Here is a 16,277-nt window from a genome sequence, read left to right on the forward strand (position 1 = left end):
GACTTGATTCCGTTTGTAGTGTACGGGTCCTTTTTGAGGGCCTCCGAGTACTGGCCGGAGAACGAAACTCTTGTGCGGGCGCCAAATTTGTTTAAAAAAACGAGAACAATTTCGAGTGCGTTTTGTTTCATTGCAATCTCTGGGCTGTGGTCGGCGGATGGTATTGTTTGGCGCTGCTGTTATTGTTTTTTTTTCCACAGCTTCTGTAATTCATAAAGTTTTTTGTGGACTGCAGGATTTTTCAGGCTGCTATGAGTCTAGTTGGAGTTGGAACGGGTCTGGGCATTGCCTGAAATTAGTTTGCGTCGGCTGGCAGGACGAAGCGATGGCCCTGTCAAAACTGAAGCTCATTTCCTCTCTTTGCTGAAATTTAACCACAATATATGAAATTATATTAGCACCAAAGGTCGGGGCAACTTGGCGAATAAAAACTATGCCCCTTCTGGCTGTCTATGGGGCCAGGCCACCATCTATGTGTGTCTGCCACTCGGTATGCATGTGTGCGTCGGTGCCAGCGAGCAGTGCACATTAATATCCTGTGCGCATTCGTACGTGTTAATATGACTTTATGACTTCATATGTGTCCATATTTTTGTCCCCGCTTCACGTTTCACACTAAAAAGTTTTATTGTTAGTTACGCTGCTGCCACCATCAAAGCAACCATTTTTATTCACAGTGTTGAAGATGCAGAAATTATTAAAAATTTCCCTATGCCAACCCCCCTGCCCCTCCCCCCCCATGCATAGCACACTCGTATCTCAGGGCTCTGCCTGCACCATCAGACACTGAACTTTTTCATATGCAACAGGGCGGGAGGTGTTGTGAAGGCTGCATTTACGGTGAGCAGATCTGATGGATGTGAGTCGTCCACAGTGGACCAACTCGAAGGATTTAAGAGAACAAAAGAAATACTTTTTGGATCTCAAGATCTGTAGTTCTGTTCTGATTAAAAAATTTTAGTTATTGGGAGACAAAATTGAATTCTGGTGCTGATCTGAAATTCTTCAATCTTTATTTTATAATGGTTTTCAAACCCGGTTCTGTAAGAGTATAGGGGTATATTATAATGTGGTGAAAGTGGATGTGTGTAACACCCAGAAGGAAGCGTTTCCGACCCCATTGGCTTTGACATATCAAACACAGTGCCACTCAACTGCATGGGTTCAACAATTTTCAAAAGTCAAACCGTTATATCTTTTTAACCAAATTACCAATTTATATGAAATAATATTTTTTGCATAGAATGATTCATTGCTAATATAGCAAAACCTGTGGTTTCCAGGACACTTTCTAAAGGCTATTTATTAATATTTTCAAAAACATTACAAAAAATTCCTATTTATTCAAGCTCCACTGAATAGGTTCAAGTGCATTATTGCATTTTGAGGTCCTTATCGCTTAGTAAACGACGTAATTTTTTGTTTGCTAATTACAGTCAAAGTAATTTACGTTGATTTTTTTTTTGTAAAATGGGTCGCGGAGAGCATATAAATTCTGGCCTAAATCAACGTTAAATCGCTAAAAGAATAGGACGATGCCAAAATGTAATTGCCATTTTTATTCGTAATGAAACAACGTATGGATTCTATTATATTTATTGTATTTACATTTCAGATATGCTTGGTTTTTGTACAATTTATCCGATATGCCACCCATTTCCTTTTAGCCCACTCTCGCATATGGGCGGGGTTCCGGCACCGGCACCGGCTCCGGCTCCACATTAACGGTAGTTCCCGTATGTGCATATGCTGCTCTCCCTGCGTATGCCCCGGCTCGTCATGGCATTCGGCGAAGCCACTTGAATGCTTATTGTACATTTCAAACAACTCTATTACGAATATTTTTCATATTTCTTCGCAAGTGGGGCACAGGCACGGAAAAAGTTAACATTAAAAGCGATGGCGGTGCCGAAAAGGCTGCCGGAGCGAGGCTGGGGCGGAGAAGACGCCAGTCAAAGCAACCAATTCGCATGCGGCACGTTACATTTTCGCAATAAAAAATGTAAACCGCTTTGCATGCATCTGTAGGAGAAAAGACTGCGGCTCTCACTTGCTTCTGGGGCGTGTATGTATGTGTGTGTGTGCGTATGTGAAGAGAGAGGAGGCAAAAGTAATAAATGTACGTGCCGCACTAGCGAAAACTCCGGGAAAAGCAGAAGTAACGGCTCCACACATGCACACACGGAGGCAGTCGTGTCAATTTGGAATAAAACCAGGAAGGAAGGAAGGATACCCTTGAGGACTAACAGATTCCTCCTTTGCCATCATAATATGGCTCTCCAACTAGAACTTCTCTGATGATCGCTGAATAGGATGATTTCTCTAATGATATGAACCCACAAACTACTGCTTGGACATTGCTGAATTAAGAACCGTATTACATCATCAGAAATACTGTCGTTTGTTCGATTCAAACGTTCCATTCCCCCTTCGAAAGGGAATGAGAAGCGCCATCTTCCATTTCCGCTCCGTTTGCCGCTTCGCACATGTCACGATCACGACGCATGCAAATGCATGGAAACGATTGTGAATGCAAGTAGGGGGGAGCTGGAGCTGGAGATGGGACGGGGACTGGGACTGGGACTGGGGCTGGCTTGAATCGAATGGAAGAATGGGAGTCGTGGAATACGAGTAAATGTAATAAAAATAAACTACAATTTTCTTTGACTACCCCTAGAACCCAACACCCCCCAATACCCCCATACAACGCGTTCTATTGTGCGAATACTTTTTTGGTTTTTTTTTCCTTTTGTCGTCTTGGGGTATGCCACCCCGTCGCCGGGCAGAGGGGGCGGAGTCTGTGGCGATGGGGTCGCAACGGCTTGGCACGCACCACTCTCGTGTTTGAAGTAGCTTTGGATTGTATAAAAGTAACCATAGCTACCATAATTTAATGAAAACATAATCTGCATTCGGAAAAAAAAGCAGAGCCAGAGCCAGAGCCAAAGCCAAGCCCGCGAGTGGAAAGTGGAAAATCGACGGCGATGGGTGGAGTGGCACCGGGAGGCACGGGGACCCTCTGGAAGCTGGAGAAAAATTCTATTAAATGGCGACAGGTCTGTTCAGGGCTTTTGTCGGGTGCCCAGAGACGGTTCCCCATGAAATATTGTGTTTTTATCAAGTAGCTGACTTATGGGTTGTACAGGATCTCTGACTGGGTCCAATGGGGCTAGAGCAAACAAATTTTGCTTATATTAATAAGTACACAAGTGAATACTCTTCGCATAACTAAACTTTAGAAATCGTATTATTCCATAACAGCTCGGAAAAATGCTTTCAACTACAAAGTTCTCATAAAAGCTTTGTTAAGAATATTGTTTATGTTTATTATGTTTAATTAATATTAAAAATGGCTATCAGGGAAACATAATTTGTATCTAGTTATATTCATATTATCGCTGCAGAGTTCTTTAACGTTAGATAAACTTAAGTATAGGATATTATTTCTAAACCCACCTAAGCCTTCTTGGAAAAAAGCATTTTTTCCTTGGTTTCAGGTCACACTATGTTTTCATAGTGATGATTGTGTGCTGGCAGAAGATGAAGTGTCATTGAAATACTAAGTATACCTACAATCGTTTTGAAATGCAGTATTCTATAGATATCGAAGGCAATTGGAGACATCCCCCCTAAAGCTCAGAGAAATTCAGCTGCTAGTTCATATTTTGCAGGCTTTTCTTAAACAGAAAATCCAAGAGGGCATTGCCGAGTATCTGGTTACACTTTATTTCTTTTTTCCATTTTATTCAATTTTCTGTTTAATTTTTTTCGCCGGCATTTTTTATGATAAAAGAGGAAAGGGCTTCTTTTAGCGGCAGTGGCGCGACTTGAGCAGTGACTTGAGTATCTCGCAGAAAAGTTTCCTAGACAACTCCTTCAGGAGGTGGAAGGAAAGTCGAGGGACTGCTGCCTGAATATCCTTTGGGCCTTGGCAGAATCAGCAAAGCGCGAAGGACCGACCACTTGTGAATACGCTTTGATGCGCGCGGCTTTGTGCGTGGGTGTGACTGCCGTTGTGCCGATGTTGTGTCTTGGGGTCTTTTGGGGCTGGGCGAGCAGTGGGGCCGTACCGTGCCTCTCCCTTTTCCTGCCTCTGCTGCTGGATATTTATTTATTTTGACTTGGTTTGCGTTGCTGGGAGCCTTTGCTGGCTTCAAGTATTTCGTGAGTAGCGTAAAATACGCGCGGGAAATGTAATAAAAACATTTTTTCCAGCGGCTGCAGCATCAGCCAACATCTTATTCCTTCGGCACACTGCAGCCCGACTTCTAGTGCTGCTGCTGATGCTGCTGATGCCGCTGCTGGGCTTAACTTCTGCTTTGAGCTACTGCTTCTAAAGTATCTAGAAGATATTTTTAATACATGCTCGCGACTTTCAGTGCCCCACACAGATACGCACGTTACTGCTGTTCGAGTGTACGTTCACTCACTTCGAACACTCATCCATGGCATCCATTTGATGTTGGGCTTTCGCTGGCCCTATTGGCAGCGCAGCATAATGAAAAACATTCCGGTCATATGCAAAAATATGCAATGCATTTTCGTATTTTCGTATTTTCGTATTTTTGTCAATCTTCATGGTTTGGGTTTTGCCCAAATTACGACTACGAAAATGTTGCAGCAGGACCACAATTTTCCTTTAAATATGTATTCGAAATTTGCATATTAAGCGACTTCTCCTCGCCTGCTGCTCATTTGCATTTGCATTTGCTCCTGGCTCCTGGTTTCTGGCTTCTGCCTTCTGCCGTTTAGCAAAAGGAGTCAGAGTCGGAGTCGCAGTTGGTAACACCTTGGCCGGGGCCTGGCCTGCTCAAAAGTCAATCTTCCTCCAGCTGTAGCTACATTCATTGTCTTGAACTACGCCCCTTTGGTGTCTGGCCTGTCAATGCAGGAGGACTCCGGAGGCTGCCGGAGACAGGCGACGATGAACCCCACTGAGAACTGGGATGTCGATGCTGATGAGGTGGGAGGTGTGGCCCTGAGATTGAGGATATCCAACGTAGTTTGGCGTTCGATTCACCAGCTGCCGGATTTTGCAATTCAAATTTCGTGTTTTTGGGGGCGGGACCAGCTAGAGCAAATGTCAAAGGCAAAATACAAGTTCTATCACGGATCTCTGATTTCGAATCGAAATAGATACATCGAAAGATGAAAGTGGAACTGAATAAATTACTGATTGCGATAATAGCTTGTTACCTGACATTTCTCTGTACGTGAGTATTGAGTCGATCCCTTGCGCTTGTCCACTGCCAAAAGAATATTCAACGAGTATCTCTTAAGCTAAACTGAACGTTTTGCATCTCTTGGTATCGAAAGCTTGGGGCTTGAGTATTTTCCACATACATATATGTACGTACTTTCCAATTACAGTACCATATGGCTTGGGTAGAGTGAGAGAATTTTTCTCATTAGACATCCGATGACCGTTCGAGAGAGCCGACACGCCTTAGTGCCACTTTCCGGCCTATTAGAAACTCATTAGTCGCCCGATTGGGGCAAGTTTGAACTCATAATGTGGTGGCAGAGTCTGTTGCCTGCTGGCAGCTCAATTGAAAGAAATTTTCAATTTAATGCCAGAGTGTGGCCTCCAAAGAATTGTTTCTCTGAGAGGGACAGTGGCAGTGGCAGTGGCAAGTGGATTCTGATGCCTGGTGCCTGATGGCAGCTATGTGGCTGCCCAGGCCGGTATTCAAGTGGCCAATTATAGACCGGGCACAAGGCAAAAGCACAAAAGGCACAGAACCAATCTCAATCTGTGGCATCGAGTAGACAAATATGGACTATTGTATGCCTATGCACGTAGTGCATTCCCATCCTGTCTCCATTTGGTATTCAAAAACTGTGCGTCTGTGCGATTTTGACGCATATTTGCCAAGCACACAGCCAGCACACACAGTATGACCATCTATACTCGAATCCCCATACGCATCCCATCGACACTCGCATTCACAGAGCAACAAATGTATCTGTGAGTATCAGAAGCAGCAACAGCAGCAGTAGCAGCAGTAGCAGCAGGCTGAAATGCACAATTGCTTCATTTTGCAGAAGGATTTTATTAAACCCGAACCAGTAAAGTCGCAACAGAAGCAGAGTGTTCGTCGATAAAGGCAAGTGGTTGAAGCTCCGGAGTCTGAAGCTCCCGGAGTGGGAGTCCTGACAGCCGTTCCACTCCACTCCGCCTTTAGCTCCATCTCTTTTCATCTCTAGCTCCTAGGCAATCGAAGTCGATTTGCGTGTGCGTCTGTTGGCGTAGTTATGGTAAATATTCATATTTGTAGCGTGTGCGCAATGTGTTGAAATTAGCATTTATGAATTTTGTTCCAAATGTCGGGCTCGAACATAAGTTGAGCGACCGTACAGCGTACGCATGGCACGTACGGCCATGCACAACAGCTTCAACTACTCTGAATGACTTGGCCCGCTCATTTACCGCCGTTCTCCCCTCGGCTTTCTGGCTATCTGGCTTTCAGGCTTTCTGGCTTCTTCGGCTGTATTATGCGAGAGATTCCTGGTTATGGCTTTGTGGTTTTCTGGGCCAGCGGCTCACATTTAGTCATTGGCCGTCCATTTGCATTTAGATTGCGGCCCCTCCCACTCAGCCACCCAGCCACCCAGCCACCCAGACTTATTTGAACTACTTGGTCAGGGCCAGGCCAATGAGTGACATCTGTGCAAGATGGTCCCCCTGCTGGCCGACAACTTGTGTGGCTCTTTGCGGTGACCTGCTCATGTTCGAGGGCTCTGATTTACATAATTATAAGTGAAAACTTTTGCTTCCAGTTTGCTTGCAAAGATCTGAGTTCAGTCTTAAGCAAATACATACAGATGTATGTACGTACATACATTAAAAGACTAAAACAAACAACTAAAATCCTATATATATGTATGTATATTTATATATTTCATACTAGCTGACCCGGCAAACCATTTGCTGCTGTATTATTAACTATTTCTGTTGGTCCGAACCGAAGTCATTTGGCAGCATCAACTGAATGCTGCCATTCAGTGCGAATGGACTTCAGGAACAGGTTGGATTCTGGTGGTTCTGGTGGTGATCATACCATCTGATTCATGTTTTTCCATAGCACCAATCAGCACTTTCGAATGAGCGAGTCGAAGAAACGAAGCGGATGCAAATGCTCGATATACTTGTTGGCGTTGTCTGACACTTTCTCAGCACAGTTCCAAAAAGAACAAAAATTCATGTTCGGTAACCTACTTGGTAGCAGAAAACCCTATCGTATTTGGTTTTGGTGTAACACCAAAAGCATTTGCCATATTTCACACAGAATTGATCTTTAAAGTACTTCTCCATTCTCTGTTTATATGGCTCAACAACAACTGCATACATGATATATATATATATATATACTTCGTTCACACGAGTCCAATTCCCACAGGATCTGGGCATTGTTTTTGGCATTTTCCACCCAAAAATGATTTCACTTTGATGGCAATTGCTCAAACACTTTTGCCTTTCTGGTCTTTTGTCAACACACACGCCCTAAGTAAATAAAAATAATGGCACATTTATTTTCCCGATTTATATTGCACATTTGCTCAGTGCGGTTTTTCTCCTCATTGTGGGTGTCCTTTATGGGAAAACAAAATTGCCATTTGATTTTATTGTTTACATAAAGTGATGGCGAATTGTATTACGACCTGGAAATATCGCATAAAAATTCAACTTTTGTCAACGATTTATTAAACTGATTCGATTTTAAAGGCCTTTCCTCGGCTGACTCTGCCATAATAATCATTCTTCGATTTGGAGCATATTTTGGGGCGCCTCAAATTGGTATTGTTTTGGCACATAATGCTGGACTAATAATTTTACAATCAGTGGAGTATAATGTTAATTTTGAGGAGTAAGTATTTTGTATTCTATTAGAACTTGAAAATTACAGTAGAGATAGAGCCTAATCCTCGTATTTGATATTCCGAACTTAAAGCCACTTTATAAGATGGGAATCCTTCAGCTGTAACGGAATCGTATGGAACATCCACATATGTATGCTTATCTGGCTTGCGTTCTGCGAAATGCAGACACGGAATACTTCCGGAGTGGAATTTCCACATGTTTTTTTGCCAGTGAGCATTTGAATACAGCCACCGCCCACCGCCCACTGCCCACTGCCGTAACGGTAATTAATTACGTAATTTACACATTTACGAGCGGAAAAAGATCATTGAACACAAACGACGCGTCGTTACCACGTGCTCGGTGGCGTCGCTCGAATGTGGCGCCAAGAGCTGCTCTCAAGTGCGGAAGGACATTGGGCAAACAAGGACTCGCGACGCTTTTTCTCGCATTCGCCGTGCTGTTTTTTGCCTTTTGTTTTTTGTTTTTTTGCAGAGCCGCTCCGTGCACTTGTTTGGCCTTGTCCGCGTTTGATTAATGATGCGGACTCGGATCTCTTTTTTACGTGCCCTGTTAATGCCTGTATCGAAAACGACTTACATGCTCTATCATGCTCATATCATCGGGCAGAGAGGGTGGACGACTGCTCGTCTGCAGATTCCTCGAGGGCTGCACTCGGTGGTGGTTCGTTCTACTTTTATGGTGGTGAGGCCAGGCCGGGACGGGCCGGGCCGGGCCCTTTGTTTGACTATTTTTACTTCTACCCCCATCCCCTCCTAGAATCATCGGCACAGCCAGACACGGAGCCGTATCGGTGTCGCGATTGGGGTATAATCTGGTTAGCGGCGCTGATGAGGACAACAGCCGTAGTCCGGAGACGGTGACGGTGACGTTTAAGCACAATTGCTGTGGCTAATGTGACACATATTGTGACAAATTGCATAAAGTTGCGCTGGGTGGAAGTCTGTGGGTGGGGGCGGAGATGTGGCTGGGGCTGGGGGTGGGGCTGGGGCACTTTGGAGGGGTTGGAACATGGACGGGCTGTGTAAACACGTGTTGCAGTGCCCCGAAAATCAATTTGAGGACTAATTGTTTGATGGGTTCCGATTTAAGTTCTTACGTTTATGCTTGCTGTGAACAATCCTGAAGGATCACTAATCAGGGATATCGTTGAGATACCATAACTACACGACTTGGGGAAAAAAGAAAAAAAAAGAGGAATCACAACCAAAAAATAGAGAGAAATGATTAGCCCAGCTTAGGTGCTACTTATAAGAATCGTATGGAAGCTCGGAAACGTGGCAGTGATGCAATGCAATGCAATGCAAAGATTTTGTATCTCCGGTGCCTCTCAGAGTCAGAGATAGATCGGTTCGGTTCGTCTTCGTGCTCATCCCTCAGCCTCCGTGCTAGTATCTCAGTGCCTGGGATTTACTGAAACTTAACATAGACCCTACCGTTTTACTCCGTCAAACATTCGAAAATGCCATTTTAAGAGCCAAATCGGATACCAAGGCTATCTGGGAGCTTTGGTTGCCGCTTCCCCACCACGGAAACGAATGACAAAGAGTGCCACACAAAGGACGATTGCGATGCTGTCATGTCGATGCTGTCAACAGGGCCGTCAGCAAGAGGGCCGTGCAGGGGCTGGCCAGGAGCAGGAGCAGGAGCAAGGCCCTCTGAACTATGCATGACGAATCGGCATTTTACGCCCGTACAGCCGATTGCACCCCGCTTCGGGGTGACTGTGACTGCTGTGTCAAATGCTTTGTTCCTCCTGTCAACCGAGCGGAACTAATTTCCGGGCTGCACCTGCAGGACCACCGAACGGTCCGCAACCTTGCGCCGGGTGGCTGCGTGGCTCCGTGGCTCCGGGGGGTGGTTGCGCAAGTGCTGCAAGTGGCATCGTTGGCAGTGGCCATCGTTGGGGTGCTGTGCTGCGTAAGAGGCTGCGCTGTGTGGGTTCAATTGCTAGCACATTAACATTCGTTTATTTTACAAGGTCTAATTTTGATTTGGGCTTAAAATTGGGGGGCCTTAGGGATGGACTAGTGCTCGAGGGCCTCCTTGACACCGCACTCGCCGTAGGCACCCAACTCCTCGGGCCGGAAGTAGGAGCTCTGCATGCTGTAGAGTCGGTCGATCGGGTTGATCATGGGCGTCTGCGTGAAGGGCCCCATCAGCTGCTGGAAAGTGGCGTAGCTCAGACCCAGAATGGTGTTCAGGATGGGCTCGTTGTTCTTGTTACAGTTTTCTGTGGATAGGCCATCCGGGAAGGGGTTATCTTCAGGGAGTTCGGGGACGGCGGTGCTATCTGTGGTACTTACCCTTGTTGGTTTCCATGCAGTTGAAGGGCACTTGCTCCTGCTCCTCCTTGATGCAGCGCATCCTGGATAATCCCTCGGAGGCATTTGAATACGGCGACTCCATCTGCGACTCGCTGTCGCTGTGCGCCTCGTCCTTGATTTTGGTAGCCAGACTGCTGTCGTGGGACTCTTGTGAGTCCTGGGAGTCGCTGGCTCCTTTGCTGGGCGGCTCCTGCTTGGCTTTCTTCTGTATCTTCTTGACCTTGGCCCGTTGGTTCTGAAACCACACCTAATCAAGGGAAAAGTGTGCAGTTTTCAAGAATAACAAATTCTGATGTTTGTTACCTGCACAATCCTTAGGCTTAAACCAGTCTCCTTGGCCAGATTCTCTCTCACTTTGCGACAGGGCTTGGGTGACACCTCGAAAGAGGCCTTGAATGAGCGTCTCTGCTGGGTGTTCAGGATCGTCCGTGGTCGCTTGGGGCCGCGCCGTCCATCCAATTTGGGCGGAAAGAGGTCGTCGCCATAGTAATCTGAACACAGAATGGGCCAGGTCAGCGATTTGAATGCCGTCGAAGACTTCGTGGACTTACCATAGCCCTGCAGCATCTCCACCTCCTTCTCGTAGTCGAAGCGGCAGAAGAGTTGTCCCTGCTTCACCACATACTGCTCGCCTTTCTTCAGCAGGGCCCCGCACACCACACAGGCAAAGCACTTCAGATGGAAGACGTTCTCGTGGCACCGCATCACCAGCTCATCGGCGGCGACCTTATGGCCACAGCCCAGGCAACGATTGCGGATATAGAGTCTGCGTGGAATGGAAACATTGCAGGGGTCAAATGGTTCTCCGGCACCTGGCATACCCACTCACCTCTCGTAGTCGATGCGGCAGTAGAGCTTGCCCTCCCGAGCGTAGCACGAGTGCACCAGGTGGAGGGAGCAGGCGGTGCACTTGAGGCAGCCCTCATGGAAGGAGTTATCCACCACGCGCATGATGTAGCGATCAGAAATTGGCCGGCAGCAGTGGGCACAGTTGTTCATCGGGGGTCCAATGCAGCCTCCGGCCCCCATGTCCCCTCCTATACCCGTGTGCTGTTGCAGCAGTTGAGGCGCTTGCGGTGTGTTTGATGCAGATGGAGGTGCGGGTGCCGCAAAGCCGTCCATCCCATTTAGACTGCACTCCCCCAAGGTAATGCGGTTACAGAGTTGGGGCGGACCCGGACCCGGGCCCGGACCAGGACCGGGACCCGGACCCATGCCCATGCCCATGTCCAGGCCCATCGTTTGTGGATGCTGTGCGTGGCCATTGTTTATGGCGCTGTTGCTGTTGTGGTTGTTGCAACTTCCGTTGACATTTCTGCTGACTGACGCCATTTTGTCATTGTGGGCTGCTGCTCCGGCTTTGCCACTTGTAGTGGCTGTTGCTGCTGTCATACCTCTTCCTGTTGCCGTTGCCACTGCCGCCGCTCCCGCTCCCGCCGCTGCTGCTGGTGTTGTTAACATGCGTTCATTTCCGTTCAACAGCAGTTGATTGAGCCCCCCAGCCTGTGGCTGCCCCGCTCCTGAACAGGCTCCGGATCCTGCTCCGGCTCCTGCCCCAGCTCCTGTTCCTGTTCCTGGTCCTAGTAGATGTTGCTGTTGACATTTTATGTCCATTGGAACTATTTTGGTTTTGTGGTCGTGTCGTGGGGCAGCCCCCAACATGCAAATGAGAAACATTTCAGATATTTTTTTTATTTTCCCTTTGGCATGCACATTGCGGCTGCGAGAGGAGTGTCCGAGTAAGAGTACGAGTACGAGTACGAGTAGGAGTGAGTGTTTGTGTATGAGTGCGTACTTATACATGGGTTGGTGTGTGCAGCTTTTTGCGCCTGTGTGGGCCTCAAATTTACAACTGCGGTCGGTTGGCCGTGGCAAAAACTATGCCCCAAACAACAGGATTTGTATTTGCGGTTCGACTCGACTCGCTTCGCTCCGATCCATCCAGTGTCCATCTGCCGTCCAGAACGTAGCCACCGCCTCCCACTGCGATAGCCCACTACGAGTGCCACTGTTCATCGGAGTTGTGTGACCATTTGCCAACCATTTCGAGTTGTAGTAAATTTGTGGTTTTGCAATTATTGAAATGACTTTTCCAGCAGCAAATGTGTGGCCCCTCCCCCCCATGTCCCCCTGTCTGGTTGCACTCGAAATACTTCCCATCCGCCAGCTATGGCTTTTATGCAAAACGAAAAAAGGAAAAGCCCGCGTAGCCTCTGCGTATACGTAATGGATTTGTGTGTGTGCGTGTGTGTGCGCGCGATTGTTCGGAATGGCGGCAAAAAATTACTGTACATTTGCGGTGCTCGTTGTGCTCGGCCTTTTGTTCCGTGTTGTCTCAATTTATGGCAAATTGCTGAAATTTCACCGTAATTTGTTTCCCAGCATTTACGTGTGTGTGTGTCGCCTTTTTTCAGTGTTATTGTTGCATGCCCCCTTACGCGTGGCCCCCTCCCGTCAATGTGGGTTTGTCATTCCGCATTTTGAATGAATGATTTAAATGTGTGCATAATTTCATTAAATTTTTGAAACATTATGTTTATCTGGTATGCAAATTTATGCCACGAATATGCAGAGAATTTTAAAGTTATTCTGCCGTCATTTACATGCATTTTTTGATACGACTGAAACACGCCTCTACTGTTAGATCACGGGCAAGTCCACTGAGTTATTTCGGGGATGGGTATTACATAAGCAAAATATCAGAACTCCTCTAGTACTATATTCGCTGGAACTTATCTGAATCGTCACTGCCTTAATTAGATGTTACTTCATTCAAGTTTAGTTTTATTCTGTTTGGAATTTGGTGACAACATTCAAAAGACAAGCCATAAACGATTATGCCATTAGGCTGTTGGTGGTTAAAAAACGATTAATAATAATATTAATATTAATTACACTGTCCGACAATCATTTTGTACTTAGCACGAGACAAAAGTTAGGCTTAGACCTGGATGGGTAGATCATATTCCTTATTTCGTAGTGTACTATAAATGGGGTTAATTTAGCAAATAATTTCTACCTTTGACATTCTTTGGACAATTTTAATGGTGAGTAAATAAATTTTCTTTAAAATCAATGCGACTAAAGAAATAAAGTCTAAAAATAGGACCATACCAAATAAAAACAAAATTCATTTAGAAACAAAAGTTGATAAAGCTTTTGGTGGCTATATCTTCAGGTATTTCCGCTCTATCGACACGAAGCAAAAATTTTGTGATAGTTATCTTTTAAATGTATTTATTTTTGTGGATATCTGGCCTGCAGATGCCGAATAAATATAATAGAAATGCTCAATAACAACAAATCGCTGTTTTGGAATTAAAAAAAAAAAATTTGGTGGGTATATTGGGAAGTCCAACTATTAGAGACTGATCCACCCATCGAGGCCTAAAACTTAGTTTTCTCTCGTGGAAAGTACATTTAAAATCTTTCATTTGGTCGCACAGCGATATTAATTTCCTTAAATGTACCTACCTATAAGCAGGGCAGTGCATTGAAAAAAAAGTATTTTAGTGGATTATTTTAATACCGATTTTCTAAATATAAAATTGATGTATGTGTTTTTCCAACACTGAGTGGTTTTATAAGAATACAAATTAAGAGATCTTTGATTGGTTCATGGAAGAGCATTCTTTTTGATCTACTCACATTATTCTTCTTTATAAATAAGGACTTCAAGTAAGAGTGAATGAGTCGGGAACACTCTCACAGATTAAATGAATACGTTTTGAGAGTAGTCAGTGATTTCCTCTGTCCTCCCATCAAGTAGTTGATTTTGGCAAACATCGGGAAAGCCAATTAGAAATCTGATGATCAGATCAAAGTCGATTTCTGTCACTCTCCAGAGGAGTTACTTCAAAGAAAAGAGGACTGCCCATTCAACTGTCAATGGCAACAGCCACCTCCTGCAGTCTGTCACCCGTTTCCCTTGCTTTGATTAACTGTAGACACTTTATAGAATGGGTGCTCCAAAGGACTGCAGCGGACTAAGCCGCTCAGCGGCCACACCTGTTACACTTTTGTCCGCTCTGTGATGCCGATGCCCTTTGACGGATCAGAATATATTCCGACATGTTTGCCGGACATGGCTGTGCATGGCCTCCGCGGATTTGGGACGACAAGTGCAAATCCGACATTGATAGGTCTACCCCCCGCTCTAATTAGATTCTAATGTGCACTGAGAACTAAGGGGCGGACAGGGGAACGGCGAGCAGCCACCCCGCGATGCTTATAACTAAATTATAAATGAATTTCATTGAATCGGGGAGTAGTGTGCGGGGCTAACCGGGGCATTTAAATGAATCAACAACAGGGCTACGCTACCCACCCTTAGGAGGCATCATACAGAAAATATGCTTTGGCTTAGCCCGAAACGGAGCCCGAGTTCCGGGTGCGGAACGGGGACGGGGACTTGCGATGTCGGTTAAGGCGGCTGGCGGCTGGCGGCTGGCGGCATATGTTGGCAGTCGACAGACAGCAGCCCGCGAGCGGAAACCCTTGCCAGGAAGCTGTGTGTCGCCGCTGCCGCTGCTACAGCCCCAGCCTTGCCACAGCCTCTGCCACAGCCTCTGCTTCAGCCTCAGCCTCAGCCGTTTGTCAGTCGCTGCCTCGCATTGCCGGGGACTGACAGCGTTTTATTTAATCGGATTTGGGCACACAATGAAATTACGGATCCGTTTTGTTGTGCCAGCAATCGCAGCGTAAATGCTTTGTTTTGGCCTAATCTCTGACAGAAGTCAAATTTGCTTTGCACTGGAAAATATGTTGAAATTTTCTCTGGCTTTTCGCCAGTTGGATTTGAGCACTTGATGTTCAACTTGTGGGTGTCACTGCGAATGGGAGGCTCAGTGTATAGGGATGTTTGTCGGCATGTGTGATATTTTAGTGTCGGATAAGGAGTCGACAATTCCTGTGCTCCTTAGGTTTAAGGCCAATGTCTATGCTAAAACTACTAGAAACTTTCGATGGTTCAAAGTTTAAGCTCGAATATACTTTAAACAAAAGAAGGGATTACTTTTTGCAATAGATTCGTAATGGATTTCTTACTCGGAGATTGTGTTTAAGTGGTTTGTTTTGAATACTGAACATGAATAGGAATGCGTCTGATGTATTACAATAAAGTCTTATGGAAGAATAAGTATTATTTGTCCTTGTGAATTCGGGATTCAGTATGACTGAAGGCTGCAATTTTGAAGGGACTTTTCACGTATTAGTAATGTGGGTGCTATTGTTTTCCTCGATGATGTTCGCTGAGAGGTAAAAATGCCGTCGGGAAATACAAGTCTTGGAAAAGCCGTCGGCTTTTGGTCTTCGGTCAGGAATCACTTCTTCGAGTCGAGTCGAGTAGAGTCGATTGATACTTACACATGCCAATCTGCATTGGGTGCTGCTCATCGATCATTGTGTTTTCGTTTAGTTTGGAAAATTCAAAGTCACAATTACTGGCAGTTACATAATTTTCGCAAAGTTCTCGGATGGGCATGGGATGATTTTGGCAGCAGGAACTTCCTTTGTTTACTGGCACATTTTGCGAAGTTTTAGTGTTTGGAAAAAAAAATTAGATTGTCGCTAATAATTCGATTGGGAACTTTGTAGCGGCTTGCGTCGAGGTTCTCTGACCTGGCCCTGTTACGAAACGCGATGCTTGAATGATTACGGACCTCTGATGTTAATGAAATTTGTTAAAAATCATCTGCTCTTCTTGGCAGATGCACGGGCCGATGCTGCCGATGCCACTGCCGATGCCAGTGCCGCTGTCGAGGTAGGAAATTCTCTCCAAGCTGGAGGAGAAATGGCCACTGGGTACGCCATTTTAGATGGTATGACTATGGGGGTGTATCTATGTGAATGGGAAAGCATTTCCTGAGCTCCAACCCCTGCAGGTTGAGAGCGAGAGAGACGCTGCCATTCGCCTTCCCCAGCTTCGGGGGCGCATGCGTTGACCTTGCCTCAGTCTCCGCCGCAGATTTGGGGCGCTTCTGACTTGTTTTGCCTTTGTTTTTTGCACTTTTGACTTTTGTCTCTGTTGTTGGCGGGGCAGCTTTTATTTGTTTTGTTGCACGTAGTTT

At 45.8% G+C, this 16,277-nt stretch overlaps 1 protein-coding gene across 1 annotated transcript; it reads right to left on the reverse strand.

Moving 5' to 3' along the window:
- Positions 1-9,833: 9,833 nt before the first annotated feature.
- On the reverse strand, positions 9,834-15,995 carry LOC4813440 (LIM homeobox transcription factor 1-beta). Its single transcript, XM_001353329.4, has 6 exons — positions 15,574-15,995; positions 11,039-11,828; positions 10,761-10,975; positions 10,513-10,700; positions 10,189-10,456; positions 9,834-10,115 (listed from the first exon to the last, which is right to left on the reverse strand). Exons 1-6 carry the CDS (start codon positions 15,689-15,691, stop codon positions 9,910-9,912), a joined length of 1,785 nt encoding a protein of 594 aa, XP_001353365.4. The 5' UTR covers positions 15,692-15,995; the 3' UTR covers positions 9,834-9,909.
- Positions 15,996-16,277: the final 282 nt, after the last annotated feature.

This window comes from Drosophila pseudoobscura, chromosome X (genome assembly GCF_009870125.1).
Source record: "Drosophila pseudoobscura strain MV-25-SWS-2005 chromosome X, UCI_Dpse_MV25, whole genome shotgun sequence".
Classification (NCBI taxonomy): Eukaryota; Metazoa; Arthropoda; class Insecta; order Diptera; family Drosophilidae; genus Drosophila; species Drosophila pseudoobscura.

What these genes read in the sequence shown, in the direction of transcription:
- LOC4813440 (XM_001353329.4), bottom strand. Translation starts at nt 15,691, where the DNA reads ATGCCCATCCGAGAACTTTGCGAAAATTATGTAACTGCCAGTAATTGT. An exon ending in CCCAATGCAGATTGGCATGT is followed by an intron (nt 11,829 to 15,573) that starts GTAAGTATCAAT and finishes AAACCAAAATAG; the next exon opens with TTCCAATGGACATAAAATGT. An exon ending in TGCCGCATCGACTACGAGAG is followed by an intron (nt 10,976 to 11,038) that starts GTGAGTGGGTAT and finishes CATTCCACGCAG; the next exon opens with ACTCTATATCCGCAATCGTT.